This window comes from Megalopta genalis, chromosome 2 (genome assembly GCF_051020955.1).
Source record: "Megalopta genalis isolate 19385.01 chromosome 2, iyMegGena1_principal, whole genome shotgun sequence".
Taxonomy (NCBI): Eukaryota; Metazoa; Arthropoda; class Insecta; order Hymenoptera; family Halictidae; genus Megalopta; species Megalopta genalis.
Genome location: NC_135014.1, coordinates 39,598,611 through 39,625,269, shown reverse-complemented (window position 1 = coordinate 39,625,269; position 26,659 = coordinate 39,598,611). Strand labels below are relative to the sequence as shown.

The 26,659-nt window shown below is 30.5% G+C and overlaps 2 protein-coding genes and 1 long non-coding RNA gene across 3 annotated transcripts in view; 2 read left to right on the top strand and 1 right to left on the bottom strand.

Moving 5' to 3' along the window:
• The window catches only part of LOC143258888 (uncharacterized), a 186,985-nt gene that overhangs the window by 6,712 nt on the left and 153,614 nt on the right, over positions 1 to 26,659 (top strand). The gene's annotated exons all lie outside the window — the stretch shown is intronic.
• LOC117219463 (chymotrypsin inhibitor) lies at positions 1,063 to 3,157 on the top strand. Its single transcript, XM_033468632.2, has 3 exons — positions 1,063 to 1,208; positions 2,765 to 2,865; positions 2,958 to 3,157. Exons 1-3 carry the CDS (start codon positions 1,157 to 1,159, stop codon positions 3,045 to 3,047), a joined length of 243 nt encoding a protein of 80 aa, XP_033324523.1. The 5' UTR covers positions 1,063 to 1,156; the 3' UTR covers positions 3,048 to 3,157.
• The window catches only part of LOC117219482 (cholecystokinin receptor type A), a 108,937-nt gene continuing 91,798 nt past the window's right edge, over positions 9,521 to 26,659 (bottom strand). The window contains exons 8-10 of the mRNA XM_033468658.2: positions 25,286 to 25,530; positions 22,466 to 22,596; positions 9,521 to 12,697 (exon numbers count right to left, since the gene is read on the bottom strand). Coding sequence (XP_033324549.1) covers positions 12,660 to 12,697; positions 22,466 to 22,596; positions 25,286 to 25,530 — 414 coding nt within the window. The 3' untranslated portion in view covers positions 9,521 to 12,659. The remainder of the gene's footprint in view (positions 12,698 to 22,465; positions 22,597 to 25,285; positions 25,531 to 26,659) is intronic.

The window sequence follows — 26,659 nt, the reverse complement described above, 5'->3', positions numbered from 1 at the left end:
TTGATTCGAAAATTTAATAAACAATATCGTATTTCAAATGTGCACATGATAAACATAAATGACATATATGATATACTTTTGCGTAGACTTTTTAATGCATATGAAGTATTTAAAATATACAACGAAATATTTTCATTTGGAATCTTCTAACGACGATATAGCAATATAGAGACTATGCAGCAAATTTAATAGTAAAAAAAAATATATAACAATAGAATTAAGACCGACGAACACAGCTTGATTTGTTAATTATATCATGCACATCTTATTTATATTCATTCTTATTCTATCTACCATATTAAAGAGATTAAATTTTGATGATCTTTCATTAACAAATTAAAGAGTTTTGCAGATTTAAGAAATACACATTACAGATATAATGAACAAGTTTGAAGAAAAATATATCTTCCAAAAAGAATCCTAGTTTCTTCAAAATATGGAAAATTGTAAATTATATTAGTTAATGGAAATGTGAAACTGCAAACTTTTATCCTATGATGCAGTTACAACAAATATGTGTATGTACCTATTATTTCCTGTAACGTAGAACATTCGTTTTTAACTGAAGGTAATATTAACTGATAAGCATTAACACCGTTTCAGTAAAATAGAGTAAAGTGTTACTTAGAACATTATTAAGATCACTTTGTCTTAGCTCAGACAATGTTACGTGCGATATACTTTTATGGAACATATTTTATACTTAATTTTTTTTGTATAAATACATAATTCTAAAATTTATTATACATTTATAAGTAAATTTAATTCTAATTTTTTTACATAATTTCACACTTTCTATTTAATTTTCACCACAAATTGATACGTAATTCTAAAATTTATTATTTTATGTATAATTTTGAATTATGTTATAAACTTCTATAATTTCATTTATACCGACAATTTTCCATTCCCGTGAACCTATACATATTGCTTCATGCATAAATTCATGTGTTGTTTGCATATCTTATATACGTAAAGATTCAGATTCCACTTATCAGAAAATGTTTTTACATTTCTTATCGAGTTAGTCATTGTCGCTATTGTTTGCGTTTGTAAAGTCAGATCTATAGACGATGGAATTTTCACGGAATATAAAATGTGTTTCTTGCTGTAACTTTCATTTCTGAAGCATTTCACGAAAAACTACACGACTAAGATGGCTCGTTTCATTATTCTTTTGTTGGCGGCATTTGTTGTAATATCTATCAGTAAGTACGAAATTTAACGAATATGTTATTAGATACTGTTCGATCATTTGACAGGTGTGGACATTGTTAAATAATTTAATACATTCATGTTGTCTTCATAGTAATTCAAATTTTAAAGTGACGTTTGCACACTCGAGTCCATAAGTATTAGGATATACAATAAATTCTTCTTAATTGAGGCATATAAAAATGCACGATTTGGTTAGAGGAAAGATATATTCTATAATAAAAGATACTTAATCGATATTATGCAGTCTATGCTGATTTTTCAGTATATTCTGTGTATAAAAATGTACGAAACGCTCGCACTTGGGTCTATTTAAAAACCATGTTTTGACAGCAATTTTCAGCGTCTGTAGCCTAATGAATTCCCGTAGGTTAGTTTGTTTTGCTTACATCACTTTTCAATATGCTAGGGTAGCGGAGTCAATTAATACGTGGTGACCAATTACTGTGCCTTCGGTTTCTTTTTAGGCATAATTAACTTTATATTTATCGAATAGAACATATCAAATTTTTTATTCTTTTATTTTGCTTTTGTACAAATTTTTCTTCATCTATTCTTTTATTTTTTTTTAATTTTTGAATAAATTGTTTAATCTTTTATTCTTTTATTTTGTTCAGTTTTTAATAAAAATATTTAGTATGTCTTATTCTATAAATGTAGAATTAATTATGCCTGAAAACAGATCAAAGTTACAGCAATTGGTTACCCCACAATAACTGGCACCATTATCCTACGATTGATTAAAACAGTGACTTTGTAACGCAGCAGGTATACACCATCGACTGCGACAGAACCACTTGTTGATCTTTGGTAGAGCTGTATCAGAAACTATTGTTTTCACTCAAAACTGAAATTGTTACATAAATCCTTTAAGACTGTTGGATTTGATTTTTCTTAAATTAGGTTTTAAGTAGTTACGATTGTCTTATGATTATCTTTATATCTGACAATTTGTAAAGTATGGATTTGAAGATTTATTTTTTGGTAATGAGCACACAAACTAATAATCTAATACAAACTATACTAAGCAACGTGCTAAACATCAATTTTTAAACATAAATTTATTTGTTAATCTTCATACGCTTTCTAAAACTAGTGGCGCGAAAGAATCAATTATGTCTTATTCGTCAACTAATATTATAAAAAAAACGTATCAAACAATCGTAGAGAAATACGAAATTTTAATACATTTAAAATAGATTTGATCAGAAATAGTTGCACAAAATAGGATTGATTATTATTCATTCAGTTTCGTCTTACACTTTCGTTCAATCCATTAAACACGTCAAATTATAATAAAATTGCAGAGAAATACAACACTTTACAGTATCTAAAACATAACGTTAGTAAATTTTTATCCATGAAGCGTACGAGGATTAGAATGAATTGAGTTCATTTTATCCTTTGTAAGTGTCCCAATTCTCATGGACAGTCGTTTGCATGTACCTGCACATGTTATTGTGTCCACCGGCTGAACTTAGATATTATCGCCAACAATTTTGTAAAAATACTGCAGCAGCTTTAATAAACTGTTGACCATATTGAACAGCGAATGGACACCGAATTTGTCCGTTCAATGAAGAGTGGAACGACTGTGGAACTGCCTGCCCATTAACTTGCGATAATCCTGAACCTAGACCTTGCACACTGGTTAGTACTTAAAACCAACTCTGATTTTTAAAACGAGAAGATAACAATTACTCTACGAAGACTAATTTGCAATGCTTGCATTTTCATTTCAGCAATGCGTTCAAGGCTGCCAATGCAAAGAAGGTTTGGTGAGACATAATAAGTGGGGACTGTGCGTTCCTAAGAAGTGGTGCTACTTGTAGAGATTATTGAATACTGTGCTACTCAAACTCGATTTCCCTACAAAATAAATTTTGTTCAATTATTTTATATATATTACTTTTATAAATATTGAATAAATATTGCAACTATACGTGTACCTTGTACTCATTATTGCGATCATTCTATCCCGTAAAGATTTTTCTAAATATGTTAGGTAATACAAAGGATGATAAATAGACGAAAAGAAAACAAATGTTTATCGTATTCATAAAACCAGTCTTCTTAATTAACAATGCTGGATATTGATTATCTAGATAATGTGACCGATTTAAAAAATACATATAAAATATTTATATGATTATTTTACTGTGATAGAAAGATGTGCTTACGTTTTATCTAATTATAAGTGTACGTAGTAAAATAAAAATTTATAAAAGCATGAAATGACCTTTAGGTATTTCTGAAATATACTATTTTCATTTCTAGAATTGTCTTCTGCAGCTTCTCGATTTTTAGTCCTACCTTTAAGGAATCTCGTTCTTATTTTTGGAGGCAATGAGTTAGTAAAATTTAGAACAATATAACGATTAATACTTAACATTACATAACGTAAGTTATGTATTTTCTTATAATAATGACAAGATTAGATTAATTTTTATTTAATAATTCTTTAACCATGTTAGAGCAAGACTATGTTGCAGTGGGAATGCCATCTTATACGTGGGCTTCTTGTATGATAATAACTACCACATAATCGTCTACCAGACACGCGTCAGTACGCTCGAGTTAAGCACTTTACGATTAAGCTGCAACCATGAATACTGTTGAAGCATTGTCGCGTCAGAGCAATCCGAATATCCTGCGATCCGAAAACGCATTCTGCGAGAATTTCTTAACAAGCAGATCGCGTATTTTCACACGAATTAAAAGTTACATGCTCACAATTAGCAGATATATTTTTAAAATAATTTATAGATTATGGACTTTATGCATTTATTACAAGAATTAGTACATCGAATACAAAGCAGTAGAAATTTTTAAAGAATTTAATAATATTGTTGCATTACTATCAACTATTTTGTAATAATTAAAGAAAGAAAGAAATATCTTTGTAGCTTCCGTATCCTGCAATTAATGGAAACAATTTTTAATGACTAGCATATAATGAAACATTGATTTGCTTTTGAACCAAACTGATCCGAGCAGTGAATAAAAATTATATCGAAATAAAAAAAGAAAAACTCTATGGTGATTGTTTTAATACTGATAAACAAAGAAGAAAAATTTACAAAATTATCATAGAATAGATTTGAACGTAATATTTTGTTTTTGTTAATATTAATGTGTATTTTGCTGTCAGGTGGAAGATTCAAATTCAGGCAAAATGACTAAAGAAAATGCTTGGTTTATAATAGTTTCTGTACTGCTACTGTTTCATGAATTAAAGACGATAAACACTTTTCTTTTCAGTTATAAAGAATTAACAATTCTAATATATATAATAAAGATTGCGAATATTGAAATCATTTATTCATGGAAGAAAACAGAAAGAAGAGAGGATGAAAGTATACAATTATTTATAAAAGGTTTTCGGAGTGAACTCAGTACAAATATACACATATCTATAAGGTACAAATATTTTTTTCAAAGAAGATTTCACTGATATCTCGTGCTATTTATGTGAAGCTGCAGCTGTGTGCACAGAGATATACGCGAGCAAAGTCGAGAAAAATGAATCATAACGCGATCTGCTAATTTGAGAGTTATATTTACTGTACGTGTGATATGAATTTCGTACGTGCAATGGTATGTATGTTTATAAGTTCCAGTAGTAATCAGCATTATATGAATGTTTAAGTTAAAAATATTAAGTACCACATGAAAAATAAAACTGCAGATTTTCTTACAAATAGGAAGCCCTGGTAAAAAGTAGTAAAATATTATTTTCTTTAAATATTATGTTCTACATTTCCTATGTTTTTGAGATTAGCAATGTTAAAAAATTACCAATAATTCACTGAACTACATTTGATTTCAAACAATTCATGTAGAATTTTATCATACTTCATAAATAATGGCATTGTTTCATTCTCAAATACTTTTGTTCCCATAAAAACGAATAAAGTTATTATGACGAACTTCTGAGGTCAAATACTCCACAGTGCGATATTTTATTTGATTATTGCATTTGGTTCATCTCTTCGAAAGTTGACTCAATATCGAATTTACTGATTGCGAAATCATCTTCCGCCACCGATTTAAGCAGTACCCAATTACCGACTTCAATTTCTCTACAAATATGGAACTTAGATTGAGGTCGAAGAGTCAAGTATGTGAACAAATATTGGATGGACTTAACGGAATCCCAGGAGATATTTCTGATTTAATTTAGTATTAACAACCTCGGCTAGCGAACACTGTAATTAAATATTTCTTATTCATTGATAAAACTTGTTACACATTTTCAGTATCAGAGGGATCTGTCACTGGAATTTACTTTTCTTGATATAACACATGCATCCTTTCATTATTTTAAAATATATTTTTTACGTCAGTATGCTAATAATATGGATTTATTTGAACAAATAAATAATTCAATAGGAAACTCGAAGTTTAGTTGCGTCCATGCAAGGATGATGAATGTTTCAGCGGTGAAATTTTGTGAACGATGTTTAACAATGCTCCATAGTGTGTATATCCGGGGAATTTTCAGATGGGCACGTTGTACTCTCTATAGAATACTCATAGTAGCCCGAGTTTCGTGATCATTAATTTATGGGTCACCATCGCGGAGGATGTTGGCGACAGGTAACAGGTATTGACGGGTCTGTGAAGGGTGAGTATTAATACATTGAGTACTTTGGCCAGTTTGTGGGTGAACGTGACCATGCAGCTCTTTACGATCTCCACGATTATGCGCCGGAATTTCATACATTTATGAAATATTTTCATGGTACTGTTATTTCCTAATCCTAGAAATATTTCAAGGTTAGTTCAGTATTATGGAATTTATAGTGTTTATAGTGTGATTATAATTGAAAAACATGAAACTCGAATCACATTTCGTTATTATTGATTATTGATCATTTGTATCGGAATAACTTAAGAATACTGTTATATTATTTTCAAATGATTAAAATCACTATTTTTGTTTGATTTTTGTTTCTTGCAATTAATGCAGAACACTTTTATTTTGCACAAAGGTCTACAGTCTAGTAATAGCAATATAAATTTTGGTTGAATACTGGAATATAAAACTAAAAATATTTTCTAAAGTCAAATATAATAGAACAATGAAGTCGCAGTCGCAATGGGATGCAAAAAGACGCTAATTTTCGAGACAAACTCTGTTTGTTGGAGATGTGATACCTGTAGTTTATCCACACGATATTAAGGTGTTGTTTATTATGATTCATTTCTTCTGCAGAAGTCGGCTGTTTGATTATGAAATAATGATACTTGAGAAAATATTTTCCTTGATATTTAAATGTTCTGACGGGTTTCTTGTCATGTAAACTAAATAGTGAAAGTTTTGATAACTCGATTATATTAAACAATTATTTATTTCATAAATACAAAAATACTATAAGCTATTTTTATCTTATTTTATTATTTTGTAATTTTTCATAATTGAGAGACGATCTTTGATCGACACCTTAATTTAACGCAGCAAGTAGAGTGGCAATTAAAGGGCGACAGTTTGTATTATGAGAAGGTCTATTAGAGTGTTTATTAAAGGTTTTTCTTATTTCAGTGCATTGTAATACGTTTTAGTATTCAGAGAAGTATAGTGTATTTATACAAGTAATATATAAAATTTCAGCCAATTCATGAAATGTAGTTTTTATTGGTCTGTGCAATAATTTGTTCTTTAAAAGTAGAATCTTCCACAATAAGATACATTGAAATTAACGAATCATAAATGTTAATCAACCCCAAGTTGAATGCTATTTACCATAGCTGTTTTGTATTTTAATTAATTTTATACAATCCTTGAACAATCCCTGATTATAATACTTGATTGCAATCTTTGACTAATCGGTTATAAACTTGACATACAAAATAGTAGTGACAGCGCCATTTAATATGCAACAATAGTAACTTCTCTTTTATCTTTTAGCAGCATCATCGATAGTCTTATGATTTTGTATTCATACTAATTTTAATGATTACAAAATGCAATCAAATTGCAAAATTTAAAGCAGTGAAGATAAGTTTGATAATACACACATAGTAAGTTCGGAAATACGTTTGATTTTATTTCCAGCGATATTTAAACAGTGTTAATTTAGTAATTAGGTATTGGAATTTAGAAAAAACAATAGATTCCTGTTAATTGTTTTGGTATCCTTTACTCTTTAAACGCTTTCAGGTTTCAATTCTGGCTGAAAAATGGCCTCAACACACAACATAGCACTACAGTGTGTTCATCAGTAACAATTATTTATGCAAGAATAATAAATTTGATCAATCAATTTGAAGAACGTTGAATTCCATGGAATTCCACTTAACTACGATTGTGAGATCAGAGGAATGTTAGACGCGAGGAACAATGCAGCGACATATGTGTGAATCTCGTATATTTGTAATCTTGATCGTCTATCATTAGCTGCATGTATTTAAATGATTTCTCGTATTCACAGGATTTTCGGGAAATGGTGTAATTAAATACTCCTTCCCCTGCGAGCCCCTTCCAAACTTTGATTAGTAAATTTATTCGTTCTCAACTCGATGTTAACGTTGACGAAGTATTTATCGATTTTATTTTGAAATTCCATTTCGGCATTCGCTCAGAATCCATCAGAAATTACGGTACAACAGAAACATCGACGGTTTTGCGTAAAAAAAATGTATCGATAGCATGAATCAAATTTTTCTCACTCGAAGATTCGTTTTCGAGAAAATCCAATTTCGACGTTTGTTGATTGTACTGCGTTCAACCAACATACAGTTACGTGTACGGTTGGTAGGATCGATGGGAAAGACATTCGACGCGTGAAAATGTACAAAAACCGTGCAGTAAATGCTCAATTTTTGCTTGACACTTCGTTTTCGAGAAAATTTCATTTGAAAATTTATCATGTTCATTCGTATCTCGGTTTTCGACTGAAATTATACTAACACATTTTTTTAAAATGACACACCTCCTTTACACGTCGCGTCGAATAATCGCTTCTCGTCAGTATTGCCTATATTTAGTCTTGAATTGACTAAATGAGCCTCCTCTCAAGGAATATTTAAACGGGATTTTCTCGAAATCGCAGAAAGACTTTGATCGTTTATTTAGGAATTACTTTTTACACGTGGAATGATAATACTCTGTATTCTCATATTCGTAAAGTCCTATTTTAATGAGAACTCATATGGTGAAGTGTAAATGAGAGTAGAGGAAATAATTTATGGTAATAATGTACATGAAATGTACATTAATATCCTGATTATTTATAAACTTTATCGTAATATTTTATGTAATTTATCATTAAATATATACTAGAAGTCTATTTCCGTCGTAAGGATTAACTTTTGGACCCATGTTGATTGGACATTTTTTACTCCTCTCTGCGAGTACTATAAATCTTTGTCTTGAGCTATTTTTTAAAACACCCTGTATTTGGTTGGCGTTAAGCATTATGATAAAGTTTACATTACATTATAATTATGCCTTTTTAATAAAAATCCAATATCAATGTCTTTCTTTTCAATATTTTAAATTTTGTTTATATATTTTTGCCATAAATGCATAAAATCTGTAGTCTATTTATAACTATTAGATTTTATCTTCTTAGAAAAATATTCATTTAAAGCATCAATACTTTCCAAGTAACGTCACTTGGTATTCTCTTACATACGGTTCACCAACGCGAACCATTTTTCCCCTATTCAGTATTATCGGATACTATAAATTTCGACTCATTCTCCAGCAACGTGGCGTTAAAATGCCTGCTTTGCATAACAAAAGCTTCTGCTGGAAGAACAGTGGCTTAAGCAAATTATAAACGGTATTTCATTTATTTTGTATCCTTTAATATTTTCGTTAGCTTTACCGAAACGAAGTAATAATCCGAACGAAATTGTTTGGTTTGGAATATTGAATATTGTAGTTAAAGATTTTCTTCATCGAGGTGGTCTTTTCAATTTTTTATTATTATTATCGTTCTGTTAAATAATAATAATATCTTCACGTTATTCTGCTGTCATAAGTGACAAAGAGAAATTGAATTTTAGAAATTGAAGTTTAATAAGTTGAACTTTAAATAATTTTAAATTATACTAGTCACATGCAAAAATTATAGTAATTTCCCTTTATCAATACGTTTATTCCATATCAAAAATTTTATATTTCATTGCAATTAATATCAAGATCGTAACGACAACATTAAGATGTTATAGATATACCATATGATGTTATAGTACATCACGTATTTTTAGCTAAAGATGAAATTATTTCAATAATAGATAAATTGAAGCGTGTACTTACTTGAGAATCAAGGGTGAATCCATTATTCACACATACTTATTATTTACAGCTGTTTGTTTTTATTCGATAACAAATATTTTTTACAATTTTCGTTACTTACATCTGTCGCTTAAGTGCTAAATATTTTCTTGAATTTCCTAAAGTTGCATTTGGACAGGTTAGATTCTTGTTTCGTAATAAAAAATGATAATGTTCTATGTACAAGTATCAATCGTATTACGTGTTAGCAACTAATCGAGTAATTAGAAAAATAAAGACTATATGAGGAAGAGCTTCCCTTATCCGAACGATGCAATGTTGCTCGAATATCGTTGTCTCCATGCGATTCACTATTCGAAAGTTCGTCTATTCAACATTGGTTTTTTGTAAAAGCAATCGTAATTCAAAACAATTAATATCAGACTTTCTCAAACTGAAACCGTCTATTTACCAAAAACGATACATTTTTCAATTCTTGAAATATTTATCATCTCTTTTAATGACTTTGTTTGATCTTTCATTAATTGCAAAACCGTTGAGTTACAGAAAACTGTGTTATGTGAAAAACAACAAAAAAACAAACTAACAAAACTAACCTATTTTGCGTTAATAACTGTGTTGAATATGTTTATGTATCAGGTAACGTGAATAATTCTGTTTTATAATGATAATAATTTTATATAAAATATAATAGTTACTTCCTTGAATTTCACTGTGTCTTTGTGTGCTTTTTCAATCATAAAACAAAACTCGAAATATGATGCAAAAAATGTATACATCGTAAATATGTCTTCTATTTCAAATTCACAATTCTAGTATATTTGAATAGAAAAGTTTCTACATATGTGTTATGTTAGCTGATGGTATTTCCTTGTTTTAATACAGTGTTCAGTCGTTATCACATTCTATATTGTATTTTTACAATTATTAGTAAAATCGAGACACAAATTATAATTTGTATCTCATTTTACGAGCAATTCTTTCCTCTAATAATCTCATCATCACATTCTTGATTGCTTTTTACATTTTTGGAATTCATTTTTCATGTTATTTTTGGCCTCTTTATTACGGGATTTTTTTGAGGATGATACTTCACAGACGATGTAATACAATTTTGTTCTTGCATTGCGGCGAACATTATAAAAATAGATTAGATTTTTCATCAGAATATGAAAATCACAATGTGATAATTATTTGCAACTTAAACAGAGATAATAAAGACAGTCTGCAGGAAACGGATAATTTAATTTTGATATATTTACTTGTGGGAATTCACACAACGCAAAGATGATTTTGAAAAAATGAGCAAATGTAATAGTAGCAACGAATAATAAATTAAATCTAGTGCCAAGATATCAAAATTTCTATTTAAATAAATCAAATCTATTATCGGGAAGATGAGAAAATTCTTTTAATCGGTGATTTGTGTTTCCCTGTCGGTTCGGATATGGGAAGCCTGACCGGTAGTCATATACCTAATTGCGCGCAATACCTTCGATGAATCGTTCAAGCTGTGTCGAGTTTGTACGTATGTACAAGGGTCAGTCAATATTGTAAGTTGCATCCCTAAAATAAAGTATTTATAGTTGTTTTTAAAAATACAATAGAGATATCGACCTTATTTTTTTTTAATGAAACGGAGCAAGGGGGCTAATCTTTTAATATGCGATACATTTTTGTTTAGACAACTGCTGTGAAGAAAAGATGGGTTTCAAATTGTGACATTCGGATTTAAATAATAATGAAACGCTCATCAAACTTAATAATAATTTATCTAAGAATGTAAACCGATAATTGCTGTGCAAATAATTAGATCTCCTACATCATTTTAATTAAAAAAAAAGCAAAGTCAATGTCTACATTATATTCTAGAAAAATAGCTGTAACACTTTATTTTACACACCTTGCAGAAACAGTACTAATGTTGATGCATTGTAAGTTTCACCTTTATTGCATTAGTCACTCGTATACTACGATAATAAAAAAAGTCTAACATTGAAATTCATGCGGGTAAATTATTTTTATGGACGAGAGGTTCACTAAACAAGAATTGTTATGCGTGTATGGCCAAAATGATTGAAGTCGTCAAACTATTATTAAATAATATCCAACATTTAAGAATAATCATAAAAATGGATACAATAAAACTGCAATAAAAGAAGACACATATCTCTTTCGACCGACAAAGAACATTCAATTTGCATAAAAATTGTTTACTTCAATAAACTCGAGCAAATTAGACATTTATTACGTTTTTGACCAAGTCGAAAAAAATATAAAAATACTGTAACATGCACAGGTTGAAAATAATATAACAATACCTAGAATGCTTCGAATCTTTTTTCTGACTGTTTTTTGTTATTTCTGTTAATGTTTATTAAAAATATAAAATCTGCAATCTAGTAGTGAGTATCGTGAAGAAAGACGAATTTCGGATTTGGCAGCATTTGTTATACGACACTTCGTGATTATTAGACTGCGGAGTATTATGCAAAATAAAAATTATTTAAATCAATTTTAAGGAACGGAGGTTAAATAAAAATGTATTTCTTCTTTCGATGATCTCAATAAATTGAGAAGAACATATGAATGTTTTTAAATTCTTCTGATGGCTTCATTGCATGGTATCCGACCTATAGTTATTTTTATCACAAATGCATAAAATCCACAGTCTAATGATTACTATGTCACAATACAGGATACGACTGATGCAATCGAGTTGAATCTTTCAACACAACCCTAACTAATATTAGCACTGTACAGAATACCAAACTATAAGAGGAGTACCTCTTTAAAATTACGATTTAGAAGTATAATTCACTGACCCTCGTATAACCATAAGTTCCACAAGGGATTTTCGACCAGGAAGAAAGTTCTCGGTTTGAAAAAATCGTCGCGTCGTAAACAGTTGTAAGAACGTTCTCTCAGTTGTCGCTCGAGATTTCCCGTTCGATTACGCACAAGTCCTTGGAATAGTTCTTTGTCATCAGTCGTAAAGGAAATTGAGGTTACCCACGCGGGATGATCTCGATGAGCAAGACTGCTGATTATTTAGCGTTCGATTTCTGGCTGAACCAACCTTATCGTTGGTCGAGCGCCAGGATATTTTCAGGAAAAAGTCATCCTGTTCGTTGCCGCTTTGTAACAACATTACGTTCGACCTCAGATTTTCGCTGCAGGACGCGTTCCGCCTGTACTAGACATGGTCTTCTTCCTCCAGGAGTCTCACTACCTCTGAAAACAAAGTTATCCTGAAACATCCGAAGTCTAGTGGTCCATTCTCTGCCACTTGTGCTTGCGATACCCTTTATTTGTTAAAAAGATATCGCAATCGATGCTATTATCGAATTCACGAGAAAATTTAATACTAGGACGATCATTTGCTAGAGAATGTCTGGATTGTTTTACAAGAAGGATATATAGATATAAGTTGATTTGAAAATTTGGAAGAATAAGAAGTACTGAAAAGATTTAGCAATGTGTGATACAATCATGGACAAATGCAGGGTGGGTGAAAAATCGTGGTACAACTGGTCAGAGGATGATTTTACTTACAAAAATAAGTCGAAAGAAAGTGTAACAGTTTTTCATTTAAGGTTTCATTTTCATGAAAAAATACGTTGCAAAATAATCAAGTGACGCCATCACATACTACTTTCCGTCACTTCTTATAAGTTTAAACTTAAAAATAAGTTTAAACTTATTTTTCTCGAAAACACAGTCTTAAATGAAAAAATGTTACTCTTTTTGTCGACTTATTTCGCCATGTAGAATCATCCCCTGGCCGGTTTTACACGATATTTCAAGTGCATCAAATGCATCTTTACAAGAGAATACATTTTTTTAAATTGGATCAAACGAGTTGAATTTTGTTAAGATGTTAGAAGCACTAGTTTGCTGGGCAACGTGTTGACAGATTTTTGCAGAAGTTGCAATTAAAATCATTTGTTTATCATTTGGTAATCATTTGTTAATTTTGTTATTCCTTTTTAAAATATGTCCATATATATTCCAGGACTGTGTAATTTATAATGTTTATCATACTGCAGATTTGATGCATTTATGACAAAACTGTTTAAATGGAATACAAAATAGTGAGGATATTAGAAACTTAATAAAATTATCGAAAGGAGAAATAAAACTTTAAGTAATTCTGGTTTTTTAAAATTCAAGCTAAATATTTTTAAACTGCATAAAAATCCACAGTCTATGTACAGTCACTCAGTTTTATTCATCAATTTTGAAAACATATTTTTGAAGATAATTCTCATAAACCTATTAGTCTTTCTATTATTCTTTCAGTTATTATTATTACTCTGTTATTATTCTAATAAACCTATTAGAGTTTTTCTGTTAGTGTAACAGGGGGATTCAATTCATATAACTGCCAAGAATTGAGTACACTCCGTCACAATAATCTGCTAACCGCAGTCAGAGGGTTAATAACTAAGCACAAATGTATATGTAATATATAACATGCAACTTCCTTTATTAAGAATTTCGAAAAGTTCAAAATATATTGGATCGAGCAATGTGAAATATCGGATTTTAAAATGTTCGTTGAACGTTGTAAATTTCTGAAATTGTTCAGTTCAATTGAAAACGTAATTATTACAATAACACGACTCTCTGTCTTTTTATAAATTTTTAAATAAATTGTTTTTGAATGCGTGTCGAGAAAGGAACAGTTATTATTCGTATCTGTTCGAACTAATATAAGACCCACAGCAACCGTCGTCAGCTGCAATAAAAAGTAAACTCTGCAGAAAATCGTGTATCCTTGTTGATAATGTCCGCCACCAGATACCGGTGGAAGGCAATTCCCCTTAAACTTTGTAATCCCTTCTGGAAGAACTTCGAATATTGTGGTTGTTAAAACACCGATAGTTACTTACAGAACATCGAAAAGATAAAGTCACTTGTATTAAGAACATAACTCTCATGTCTCTTTGATAAACCTGATACTTCATATTGCGTGATCTTATCATTAAGTGTTCGCCGAAAATTTCCGGTCATTGTTTAATACGTTCATGAATAGACTCCAGATCTTTATGAAATTATTCTTCCTTTAATAATGTTATTCAATTATAATATTAAATTATAAATGCATAAAATCCGCAGTCTTGTCATACAAATTATACTTATGGATGATCTGTTGGGATCGTAAAAGAAATCTTCTTCAACGAAGTCATACTTCGTCAGTTTTTATTAATTACTGTCACAATACCGCTGATCATATTAGATGATAATCATAATAGATAAAATAATAACTGTAACGCTGAATAGACGCACTTAAAAACTCTCTGGAATTGCATAAAACAATAAGTTGATTACGTCAATGAAAAGTAAAATTTTAACTTTTCCTGTTAATTGAACATACAAACAGTACAGACAACGTGATAATTTTGATATAACAATGCGAGAATTTAATGTTTAATTTAACTGATGCTTTGAAAACAAAAATACGTATATTTTCATTCGATATCAAGCTTTGTAAAATGCATTTTGCGGATAACAGTTTAAAATTATCATGCTGCGAACTGGTACATATGACATTTAAGTTTCGTGTCAGTGGAGAATTGTTGGAATTATGGACGCACTTGGCAATCAGTGGACCGACATTAATAATGAACGAACTTTTAAGCAAGTTCTGATTGCAAACGTATCGAAAATGTGGAAACTTCGTAATATGAAACTATGGCGAACGATGAAAGTATGTGGATATAATTCCAGGATTACCGTTCAGCGAATTAATCATAGAGCTGAGTTACGAAAGTTGCCTTCGTGTCTCAGCAATTCTGAACGAAGAGGTGTTTGCGCTTTATAACTGAATTACATCACCTTGTACGTCGAGAATGAATGCTAACTTTAATGCAAAGATCGTTCTTGTTGATTATTAATTTAGCTGTTATTTTTATGAAATAATATTAAACAGCTGCTCTTAGTGTACCATACACTTAGTGTTAAATCGTAAACTAATTGCAAAAATTAACAAAATCACTGCAATATACTGTTTTGCTTTTTGCATTAAAATTAACATGTAACTTAAATTAAATTAAGATGTAATTTAAATTAAATTAAATTAAGATGTAATTATTAACTGCAAATTAAATTAAATGTAAATTAACAAATAATCCATTTTATGTTTCTTGTTTTATAATTACTGAGATCGCAATGGTACTTTTGCAAGAAATTAACTAAATTGACGTAATGGTCAAAGGACCGATAAATATCAGTAAATATACTTTGAGAGAAATGAAAGTTATAAAATGAGTTATTTTTACTATAAAAAAAAATCCTAACAGAGTACATAATTCTAGAAAAATTCAGAAACACTTTTAGAAGCTTTGTAAAATAAATCCAGCATAGAAATTCACAACTTTGAACGTTGAAAAATAACACGGATAAGTAAATGTATGTACATTTACAATGTGCAATTATATTGCAGGTAATATAATTTGAAACTGAACAACGTTCAATTTTGGACGGTTATTTTAACATAGCATTGAATTTTAGGAAATCGTTACTACACAACAGTTTTTATCAATTTTTTAGATGCATTTAGCATTTTGAACGTAAAAATTATCCCTGAGAAAGTCAGAATAATTAATTAATTATCACTATGTTGCTTCGTTTGCTGAAGGCTTATTGTGTGTCTTATTAATCACTGATTACGGATAAATTAAAACAGCTTTGTATTATTCTATTTTAGACAGCAATTAATTTGTATCAATTTGTTTACTTAGATGTTACAGTTAAGATAATAACGTGGGGAAACGATTTAACGTGTATAATATTGGTTTCATAGAATAAATTGTCCAGAATACAATCACTTGAACATTGTAATGGATGTCCGAAACGTATGTGAACGGGAACCATGATCTTCGAATTAGTTTCAATTTTACCAAATCCATTTATGTGGATTGTAGAATTGATATTCCTGGGATTAAATTATTAAATAATTGAATACATAAAAGGCCAAGAGGAGTCTAATGCGAGAAGAAAATAATCCAGGAAATGTAATTCAAAATTGAGGAAAGATAATTTTGATTATTAGACAAAAACTTGTGATAATTACTACTTTGCTATTAGAATTCATTTTCGTAAGCAAGCTATGAACCTTTAGTGTTCAAAAGTAAAATAAATATCATGAGCTTATTTAGAAAAATGTCCGTTTTTACATTCATAAAATTCATTTCAACTATTTATTAAATTAATTTTCGAAATTGGACTTAAATTCTTATTATATCATTAATAACAGTGACAAAGGAAACTGTGCTGTAAATAAATAATTGAAATGTGAAATAAAATTTATTTTAAGAAATGGTACGAATGTTGAAATAAGAGTTAGCTGAATATCCATGTCCACGTGCACATGTAATATTATACCCTATTATAATACCATCAAAGTAGTTCTTGAAATATTTCACCAGCTTTAAATAGTATAGTATATATTATCTCACGAATTCCTGCACGACAGCCTGAAGCGTGTCTAGTGGCATGTTCCCAAGAATTTTTCTTTATATATTCCAAAATCTGACACAGTTCATCGAACAGTTGCTAAAAATGATTCACTATTCAAATCACATAACATAATTTAATATAATTTCAACGTAATTTAAACTCAATTAATTTGAAACAATTTTTATTATTTATACATTGAAATGATTATAAGTTTCTTTACTTTTTCTTTGTACAAAATTAAGATATGTATGTAATGTTATTAATTTCACAGTAATACGCTATACATTTGAGGCTTATGATGAGACTTTTATCTAACAAATGATCACATTGAAGTAATAATTACTGATTTTTATATAAATTTAGTGAAAAATAGTATCAATGAAGGTAATTCAGACATAATTTTTGTTCCATAGTCATTTACACTTAAGAACTTAGAACAATCTCAAGAGTTGGGGATGAGAAACTTATTTGATCGAATATCTCAAAAAGTACTGTTGTTAGTAGAACATTATAAATAACAACATTGTGTGTTTTTTAGTAAGACTCATTAACGATTTTATTTGTTTAAATTGCATTATGAAACATAGCTTGTTTAAAACATATATTAAAAGATAGCTTATTTAAAAAATATATTAAAACTAGCTTGTTTTAATATATTGTAGCTTGTTTAAATTATATATTAAAACATAGCTTGTTCAAACAATATATTAAAATATAGTTTGTTTAAATGATATATTAAGACACAGTGGTTAGAAGAGGATTATTAAGAAAAATGGCTTCAATAAATTTCCGTGTATAGTAAAAATATGAATATTTTCATACAAATTAATATGGAATTAACAAATTTAAAGAGATTGAATTTTCTTGGATGCATGAAGTAAACGATAAAAATTATAATGGTTAATCTGCTTGATTATGAAGGAGAAAGGACAGAACATGATACTTTTGCAACATTGTGATAAATAGAAGGTTAAATACATTTCTAAGTTGCATCAAAATTGATGTTTACATTCGTATTAAGCGAATATTGTGTAATTTGTTTACAGGATTAAAACCGACGTTAGCTGTAAACAACGTTTTGGGTGGTTATAATATTAGGAAGTGCAAATAAACGGTCCAAGTGCATTTAATAAAACCAGTCACAGCAAGTAAACAAAATATCCATTTATACTAAGCCCGTGGTAGGTGCGGCAGCTGCCGCTATCGTTTCCATCAGTCTAATCAACTCTGACCTACCCAAATTTGTTCAAAACTACCGACGCGACATGTTCATCGTTTTAGAGTGACATTATTGAACGAACACTGTGAATATTATGATGTGTTAGCCCTGAGGAGGTCGTAATTAATTTGTAACCAAACATGAAGTATCATTTTTCAAATTTTGTCATTTTTATAAATCAATTGCAACAAAGATTCTTATACACTTACTGACATTAAGAAACATGATACACAAATGCATATTCTTGGGTGTAGTAAACCTTCTTAACATAGGACAAAAATTTATATTACGTCGACGAAAATATTAATTTTACTTTTGTATAATTCTTTAATTTCGTATTTTTATTTACCTTTGTATATTTTATTTATTCTTTGTCTTTTTCAGTTTTATTATTCTTTTTTCTAAATTCTAAATTTTTAATGTAAATCCTCGATAAGTTGTGACTTTATTAGACCGACACTATATTCCGGTGCTGGACTTCGATCGATTAAAATTTGTAATTTGATCAAATGATTGATAAAGAGGATTAAAGGCATTAATCGACGAAAATGTATTTTTAAAAGAAAAAAGGAAGGATATCTTGATGTAATTCTGTTAAGAATTACCTTTATTATGTTTAATACTTCATTATATTTTTGTATCGTGGGTAGAAGGGGTTAGTCGTTAATCGCGATAAGTAATTGTAAGAAATTCAATTGTTAATTGCGATTAACTATTAACAGTAGCAATTCAATCGTTAATGGTGGATGAATGTTTTGCTCAACTCTGCTATATTCTATACTTCTCATGACAGAATCAATTTGCTGAAAAGTATATTCCCAGACCATCTAATTTTATCCACGTGTGACGTCTACTGGCTAACGAGATTATGCGATTTTGTCGTTCCAGATTTTTTTCTTTACGGTTATCTAAAGGCTAAGCTTTGTGCGGGTAATTCATAAAGGGTATCAAAGCTCAGCTATAAAAATTTTCGTTGTTACAGACGACATAGTGCCGGAATTGTGTCAGAAAGTTATAAAAAAGAAGTGAAGTGCTATCTCTCGAGGGACGAGTGATGGACATTTTGGAGACATCTGACAAACTAGCTTACAGACATTCTTTAGTTCTGCAAAGCTTTCATCATTTTGGATTTATGAAAGATGCATAAGTTCACAAACAGCATTCATTTTCTTCTGAGGAAAGTGGAAGTTTTGAAAGTTTCGAAAGTATCAAGTTTTTGATAGGTCTACGAAGGAAATTGCTAATGCATCTTCCTTATTTGCCTGATTTAACGTATAGTGATTGCTATATCTTCAAAGGAATAAAAAAGCGGGCTGAGCGTTTCTTGTTCCGAAGAGAAGCAAAGGAGCTATGAATCAGCCGTACTTCACAAAAGTTCTGTGCAGATGGTGTTCAAAATCCTGATACTCATTGAAAAAGTGCATAGTTCTTAATTAACGATGACTGTTATACTGACGACCTTTATGCATTTATATGTTTCTATTTATAGTTTGAGAAAATCTCCATTACTTTTATATACTCTCAAAAATATTAAAACTATTGTTATAGAAAACTAAATTTGATTTTTCCTCAGTTTCTTGTCAGACTTTAGTAAATACTATTAGTGATATTTTTTAAAAAATACGGTGTGAATTTATTATTATTATTATTATTATTATTTAGTGAATACTTACCATGTGTGCAGAACGTTTCACATCGTTATCTTAATTCTAGTGATTGTAAGGAAAAACTGCAGCAATTACTTCAAAAAAACTGTATAGATGAGAAAATTTGGAGATAAATTCCTCGAATTTTAAAGACATTCTTCACACGATTTTGAGTAAATCACTTACATACAAATTTACATATAAAGTAAGTGCTTGATACGGGACTTATAAGTGGCACCAGTAAATCTTCATACAATGTATGTTATATAATAAAGTGTCAAACTCATGATTTCGAATATTATAATTATATTGTTAATTATAGGTGTAGTTATCGCAGAAAAATTTCTTTGTAAATGTTATAAAAATTAAAAATCTACAAATTTATACAATATATACAATATATAGTCTAATACATAAAAATATAACATGACATATATACAGGGTGTTCCACAATTATTTTAACAGCCAAAAATGACGGGTAGCTGAGGCCATTCGAAGAAACTTTTTCCTTTGCGAAAATGCAATCTGCGGCTTTGTTTACGTGTTATTAACGGAAAACGCTGACCAATGAGAGGTGACGGCGCGAAGTTCGAGAGCCCGCAGCACGAGGCTTTGACAGATGGTCGGGACGGACTCGAGCCGCGTTCGAAGTATTGAACAAATCACGAAGCGAGAACTTTCCGGGTTATTTTTACTACGTAACAATGATATTTTTAAGAAAAACGCTGTTCACCTTTACTTTAGAGCGTCTGAAGAATATTTACTATTTTTTCGGACCGAAATATTATTATTTATTAATTATTTAAATAATTCCGTGTCCGAACACAGTTCAGCGAATGATTCGCAAAACTAATTTAATAAATAATAATCATGCTAAAGGACGTAAGGGATATGTTTGTTAGAGAAATATGAAGAATATTATCTTACGTCCTTTAACACAATTATTATTTATTAAATTAGCTTCGCGAATCATTCGTTGCACTGTGTTCGTTCACGGAATTATTTAAATTAAAATATCATTTACGTACTTTGTTAATCTTCACTGTACACCTTGCTTCATATGTAAAAAATTTCATATGTTGACCTTGACATGTCCTTGACATGTCCTTAACATGACCTTGATATGACCTTGTCATGACCTTGATATGTCCTTGATATGACCTTGATATGACCTTGATATGACCTTGTCACGACCTTGTCATGACCTCGATATGACCTTGATATGTCCTTGACATGTCCTTGACATGTCCTTGACATGTCCTTGACATGACCTTGATATGACCTTGATATGTCCTTGATATGTCCTTGATATGATCTTGACATGACCTTGGCATGATCTTGGCATGACCTTGATATGAACTCGACATGACCTTGATATGACCTTGGCATGGCCTTCATATGTCAAGGTTATGTCAAGGTTATTGATAATATTCTTCAGATTTCTCTAGCAAACATATGCCTTACGTCCTTTAACACGATTATTATTTATTAAATTAGCTTTGCGAATCATTCGTTGAACTGTATTCGGACACGGAATTATTTAAATTAAAATATCATTTACGTACTTTGTTAATCTTCACTGTACACCTTGTTTAAAATTTCATATGTTACACACAAGGTGTCATGCACACTAGAAAATTAAAACGGCCGTCACGGTTAAATTACTTACTATTTTGGGTGCGAAAAATTAGTAAATATTCTTCAGATGCTCTAAAGTAAAGGTGAACAGCGTTTTTCTTAAAAATATCATTGTTACGTAGTAAAAATAACCCGGAAAGTTCTCGCTTCGTGATTTGTTCAATACTTCGAACGCGGCTCGAGTCCGTCCCGACCATCTGTCAAAGCCTCGTGCTGCGGGCTCTCGAACTTCGCGCCGTCACCTCTCATTGGTCAGTGTTTTCCGTTAATAACACGTAAACAAAGCCGCAGATTGCATTTTCGCAAAGGAAAAAGTTACTTCAAATGGCCTCAGCTACCCCTCATTTTCGGCTGTTAAAATAATTGTGGAACACCCTGTATATTATATTATATTACAAGTATTAATAATTCTTTTAATTTTACTATCTCTTTCATTTGTTATTATTTTAGTTATTCACTATTTTGTGTGATTCTTTCAGAAATTAAGAGAACAGAACTTTTGTATTGCTGTAACTTTCAGTGAATCTCGAGTCAACAAAGAATTTTTACAAACGTAACCGCTGCATGGTTAAGATTGTAAATCTCCTAAGACATTGATAATTCGACAGTGATTCAACGTTTACGTTTATTGGAAATCACGAAAAATAGGAAAATGGATCTTGCAGGACGAAAAGCAAGATTATGCTTGCGATCTGACGCATTCGCGCGCGCGGAAGTCAGTCGACAAAGAAACGAACAATGCCTGATGAAATTTGTTTGGGGGACCAAAACTATTTATTTTCAGTTTACACAGTGCCAAGTCCAGACTGTTTTTCAGACGAAGAGAAATTTTTTATTGAAAATTTTTGTATCAAATATAGAGAAGAGATATTCATTTTTTAATTAAAACTTCGTTGGATATATTTTCATCGAAACAATCGTGCCTATTCTTCCAATGTTTCCTGTCAGATTTTACGGTTTTATCGATTTCTGCCGCGTGTATAGCGGCGTTGGACCGTTAAGGGTTAATATTAATAAAAAATTAAAGCATATTACCGGATTTAGCAACAAGCGAAGCCTTTCCAAGGTAGATTGTCGATTCATTACCGCTCAGCTCACTGTTGTTTCCAACCTGTATGGCGTTCCTCGTCGACGTCATGGCGACGTCGCCGTCTCTGCACCCTACTCTGAAATTTAAATACACAGATCATCGCGGAAAAATAACGCCATTGTTCTTGCTGTTACTATTACATGTACAGTGACTCGTATTAATATTCGATCACCTTTTAACCAGTTAGCACTATTTTACGAACATACTTAACACGAAGTCAGCGAACTGTTTAAGTTAAATAAATAAATAAATATTAGTAATAAAATGAAAAACCACAAAATTCATTTTGTTATAACTTAATTTTATATGTATAATAACAGCCACACATGCACTCTTCAAAGAGATTGCAACAGGCAATTGTTTAAAACAAATAAAACGGATAATTTTTTAAAAAGTTGACTAAATGACTTGTATTTTATTTTTTATGAAATGTTAGAGAGATTAATTTACTAGGTAATATCTACAAATTTGTTGAAAAAAGTTACAACTGCTTGAAATGAGAGAAAAAATAAAAAACTCACGTTTTTTAACCTTTTTATCTGAGGTTATAACGAAAATTTAAACAATGCGTTTTGTAGATTTCTGTAATTTCATCGAAATTAGTTGACGTTGTTATCAGCTAAGAACAATTCAAGAATCGTGAAAATCACATCTTTCTAACAATTTTCAATACTTTCGACCGATAACCGTAAGAAATGTGCAAACTTTTACAATTTTCAATGCCTGTTGCTTGACTGTGCATCAATTGACTTCACAAACAAGTAACGACAAAATTTAGAAAAAAGTATTTTAGTAATTGTACAGTAAATTAGTTCCTCTAAAAAAATTCGTCATTTCATTCAGTTTCTGAAAAGGATTTCTGTTATTGAAAGGTGCGGGAATATTAATGTGCGTAAATAACTGCACGTATTATGATTCAAACTGCACATGATGTACGCATGGAAAACGTGCACGTATAAGAAGCATAGAACTGTATCGGTCAAAGTACCTGTGCACGTGATTTTTGCACGCTATGTCAAATTTTTCGAAATGAAACATGAAATTGTTCTGGAAATATGAAATAAGTGGAATGACATTCTGAGCTTGTACACAATATTACTTTTCCGACGCAATTACATTTTTAAATAAGGTTTTCTCTCAAAGGTTACTGCGTTGATTACGTTGATTCAAAGAAACCATCATGCATTTACGGCAGTAGTGGGCAGCTGGATTTTACAGATTAGAAAGATTTGTTTTCAATTATTGATATGGTCGAAAATCGATATTATTTTATATGAAGATTCTCAATCTAATTATATTTTTGACCCTAAATAAAAATTAATTTCTGCAAAAATTCTTGCTTATTTCAGATTCTAAAGCTCGCCGTATATGTACGTAAGTAATACGTGTATTAGGTTGCATAATAAATTAATTCGTGTTATTTAGAATTGTTTTTCTTGTTAGCTGTGAAAAATAAGCGTATCAAGTTAAGGATGGTCTGGAAATGTTTCGTAATTAGTATCAGCCTGTTTTTTTTTCAGTTTTCTTACGTAAAACATTTATTCTCGTCATTTAATGCATTTTTTTTATTTCCTAGAGGAGAGACATATTGAAAAAAACAAAAATTTATGATTTATATGGTGACGATATTTTTGATAAATGAACTACTCAACAGTAGATTAAAAGGTTCGAAAGTAAAAACTTGGAAGATAGCAGGCTAATAAAGCCTATTGTCGACGAAACAGTAGACAATGTTTAAAATGAAGCAGCAAATAACTAGTTTAGATTTCGCATCAATTCTTCTACCATGTCAACATACGACGAAACACACCTTTAAATATGTGATCACATTCGAAGTTCAATTTTTTTATAATGTTTTACTGCGTTAATCATGTTTTTTTAGTCCTTGTTACAGCTAACTCTTATTCGTTTCAATTGCTGTGCAATTCCTGTAATGAAACATCAGTTTAATTAATTCTAGAATAGAGGCAGAAATTTGCTATATAAATAAGACAGCAATGCATCACGCCGACAAATTATTGAAAACTTTAAACGCTATTCTCTCGAAACAACTTCTTCGCAACCAGTCAGCAATATTAAGTCATAATCCTTTTTGATCTAGAAGCAAGTGAACAGACCGTACATTTTCGGTTTAATTATCATAAAATGAAACATTTATGTTTATACATTTCTCTAATGATTAATTTTCCTGTTATTGATAGATCAAACAATAATTGCGTATGAAATGAAAACTAATTTTGGAACTTAGTGATTTCGTGGAGCATTCTAATCTACAGACGATAAAAAACTATTTTTTGTAGTTGAATGAAATTGAAAGACTTTCTGTAAAATGTTAGATGTATAATAAAAACATATGCAAAAGTTCCGAAAGATCACTTTTAATGAAAGGAAAAAGAAAATTCCTCTTGAAACAAAAGAAACGAACATGCAAGTGCTTGAATGTCGCAATAAAAGAGCAAGTACTTCACACCTAGAAGTTACCAAAAAGATGATGAATGATTAGGCATCAAAATTGTACATACGATATTAATTGAGTAATTAATCTCATGTGAAAACACAATGAAAATTATTACACAATCTAATACAACATATTAGCCGAAATATTCCTGCGATTGTATAAGCATGTTTAATTATGTATTAACTCCAACGCTGCAAATTCTATTTAACCGACTCCGGAACATTCGCCGTTTCCTCCGGTGATGCAAGTTCCGCGGAGAAGCAAAAGCGCGTGAAGGATAGGTAAGGCAGAAGTTGGCATTGATTACCTCCAACAACGATGGCAGTTGAAAAGGCCCAGGAACGCTTGGCGAAACTTTCTGTTCATGAAACAGTAAGTGATGGGATTGCAGCAACTGGAAACATAGGCGAGTAACTGCACCAAGCTAACGCCTGTACTTCCGACCATAGAATATACCAATTCCGGGGCGAAAAGATACCAAGTATTGATCACGTGCAGCGGTGCCCAACAGATGAAGAACTCCAGCACAATTACGAACAGCATTCTGATCACCTGCAATTCATGTCCGACGTACACTAACAGCATCGACAAATCGACTGTTACGCTCCGCTGCTAGTTGGTAAGGTAAACCCCTTACGTACTTCACCCTGTTCGCGAGTTCTGCGGCCGAGACATTTTAGAATCATCAGGAAAGTGCTTTTCATTCAATGAAACCAACCGCTGAAAGCTACTTTCGTCCGATTTATCGAGGAAAATACTTTAATCTTCCGCTTTTCGACGTCTCGAGAGCATTTTCAATATTAAGACTTCGGGATGTCACACTATTTCTGCATTTTTTTTTCTATTTTCATTCTGTGTTTCTTCTTGGAGATTAGAATTGCATGAACATGGAAAAGTGATTTGGATAATTCTTAAAAAAAATTAGTAATTTCTAATTTATTTTAGAAAACGGCTTCATTGTTTGCTTATTGATGGATCAATCTTCTTACATTTTTCTATATGTTTTATTTATTTATTTTTGTTCAACCTCTAGGCCTTTATTTACAATCTATCTAAACAACGATGAGTAAGTATATACATATAACGACTGTGTTAAGAATGACTTGTGGATCATTTTACCAGTGTGAAGCAACACTAATTAAATTATGTGTTTATTATGTTTATATTTTATTTGAATGATTTAAAAGTGATTTGGACGATTTAAAAAAACTGGTACTTTTTAATTTGTTTCGTAAAACAATATGATTTTCTGTTTTTTAATGTCTCAAGAGGCTTCCGAATTCAAATGGCAACACAAAGCCACACTTTTTGTACATTTTTTGTTATATTTAATTTCAATGATGTAAAAGTAATTTGGATGATTTTAAAGAATTAATTCATCTGAATTTGAACGTCTTGAAAGACTTCCCAACTTTGAGGCTTCTAAACGTCACAAACTTTTTTTTTACTTTCCCTTATATTTTATTAAAACCGTTTAAACTATTTTAGAAATATTTTAATTTATTACGTTATAATGTCTCGAAAAGCCGTCCAACTTTGCAGATTTGTAAAAGTCATACTCCTTGCATTTTTGTTCATATTTCATGTACATTCCGAATACGATTTAAATGAATTTATACATATAAATAGTAACTGTGTCTAGTATACAAAATTTGACCACAATTTTTCGAAACGAAATTGT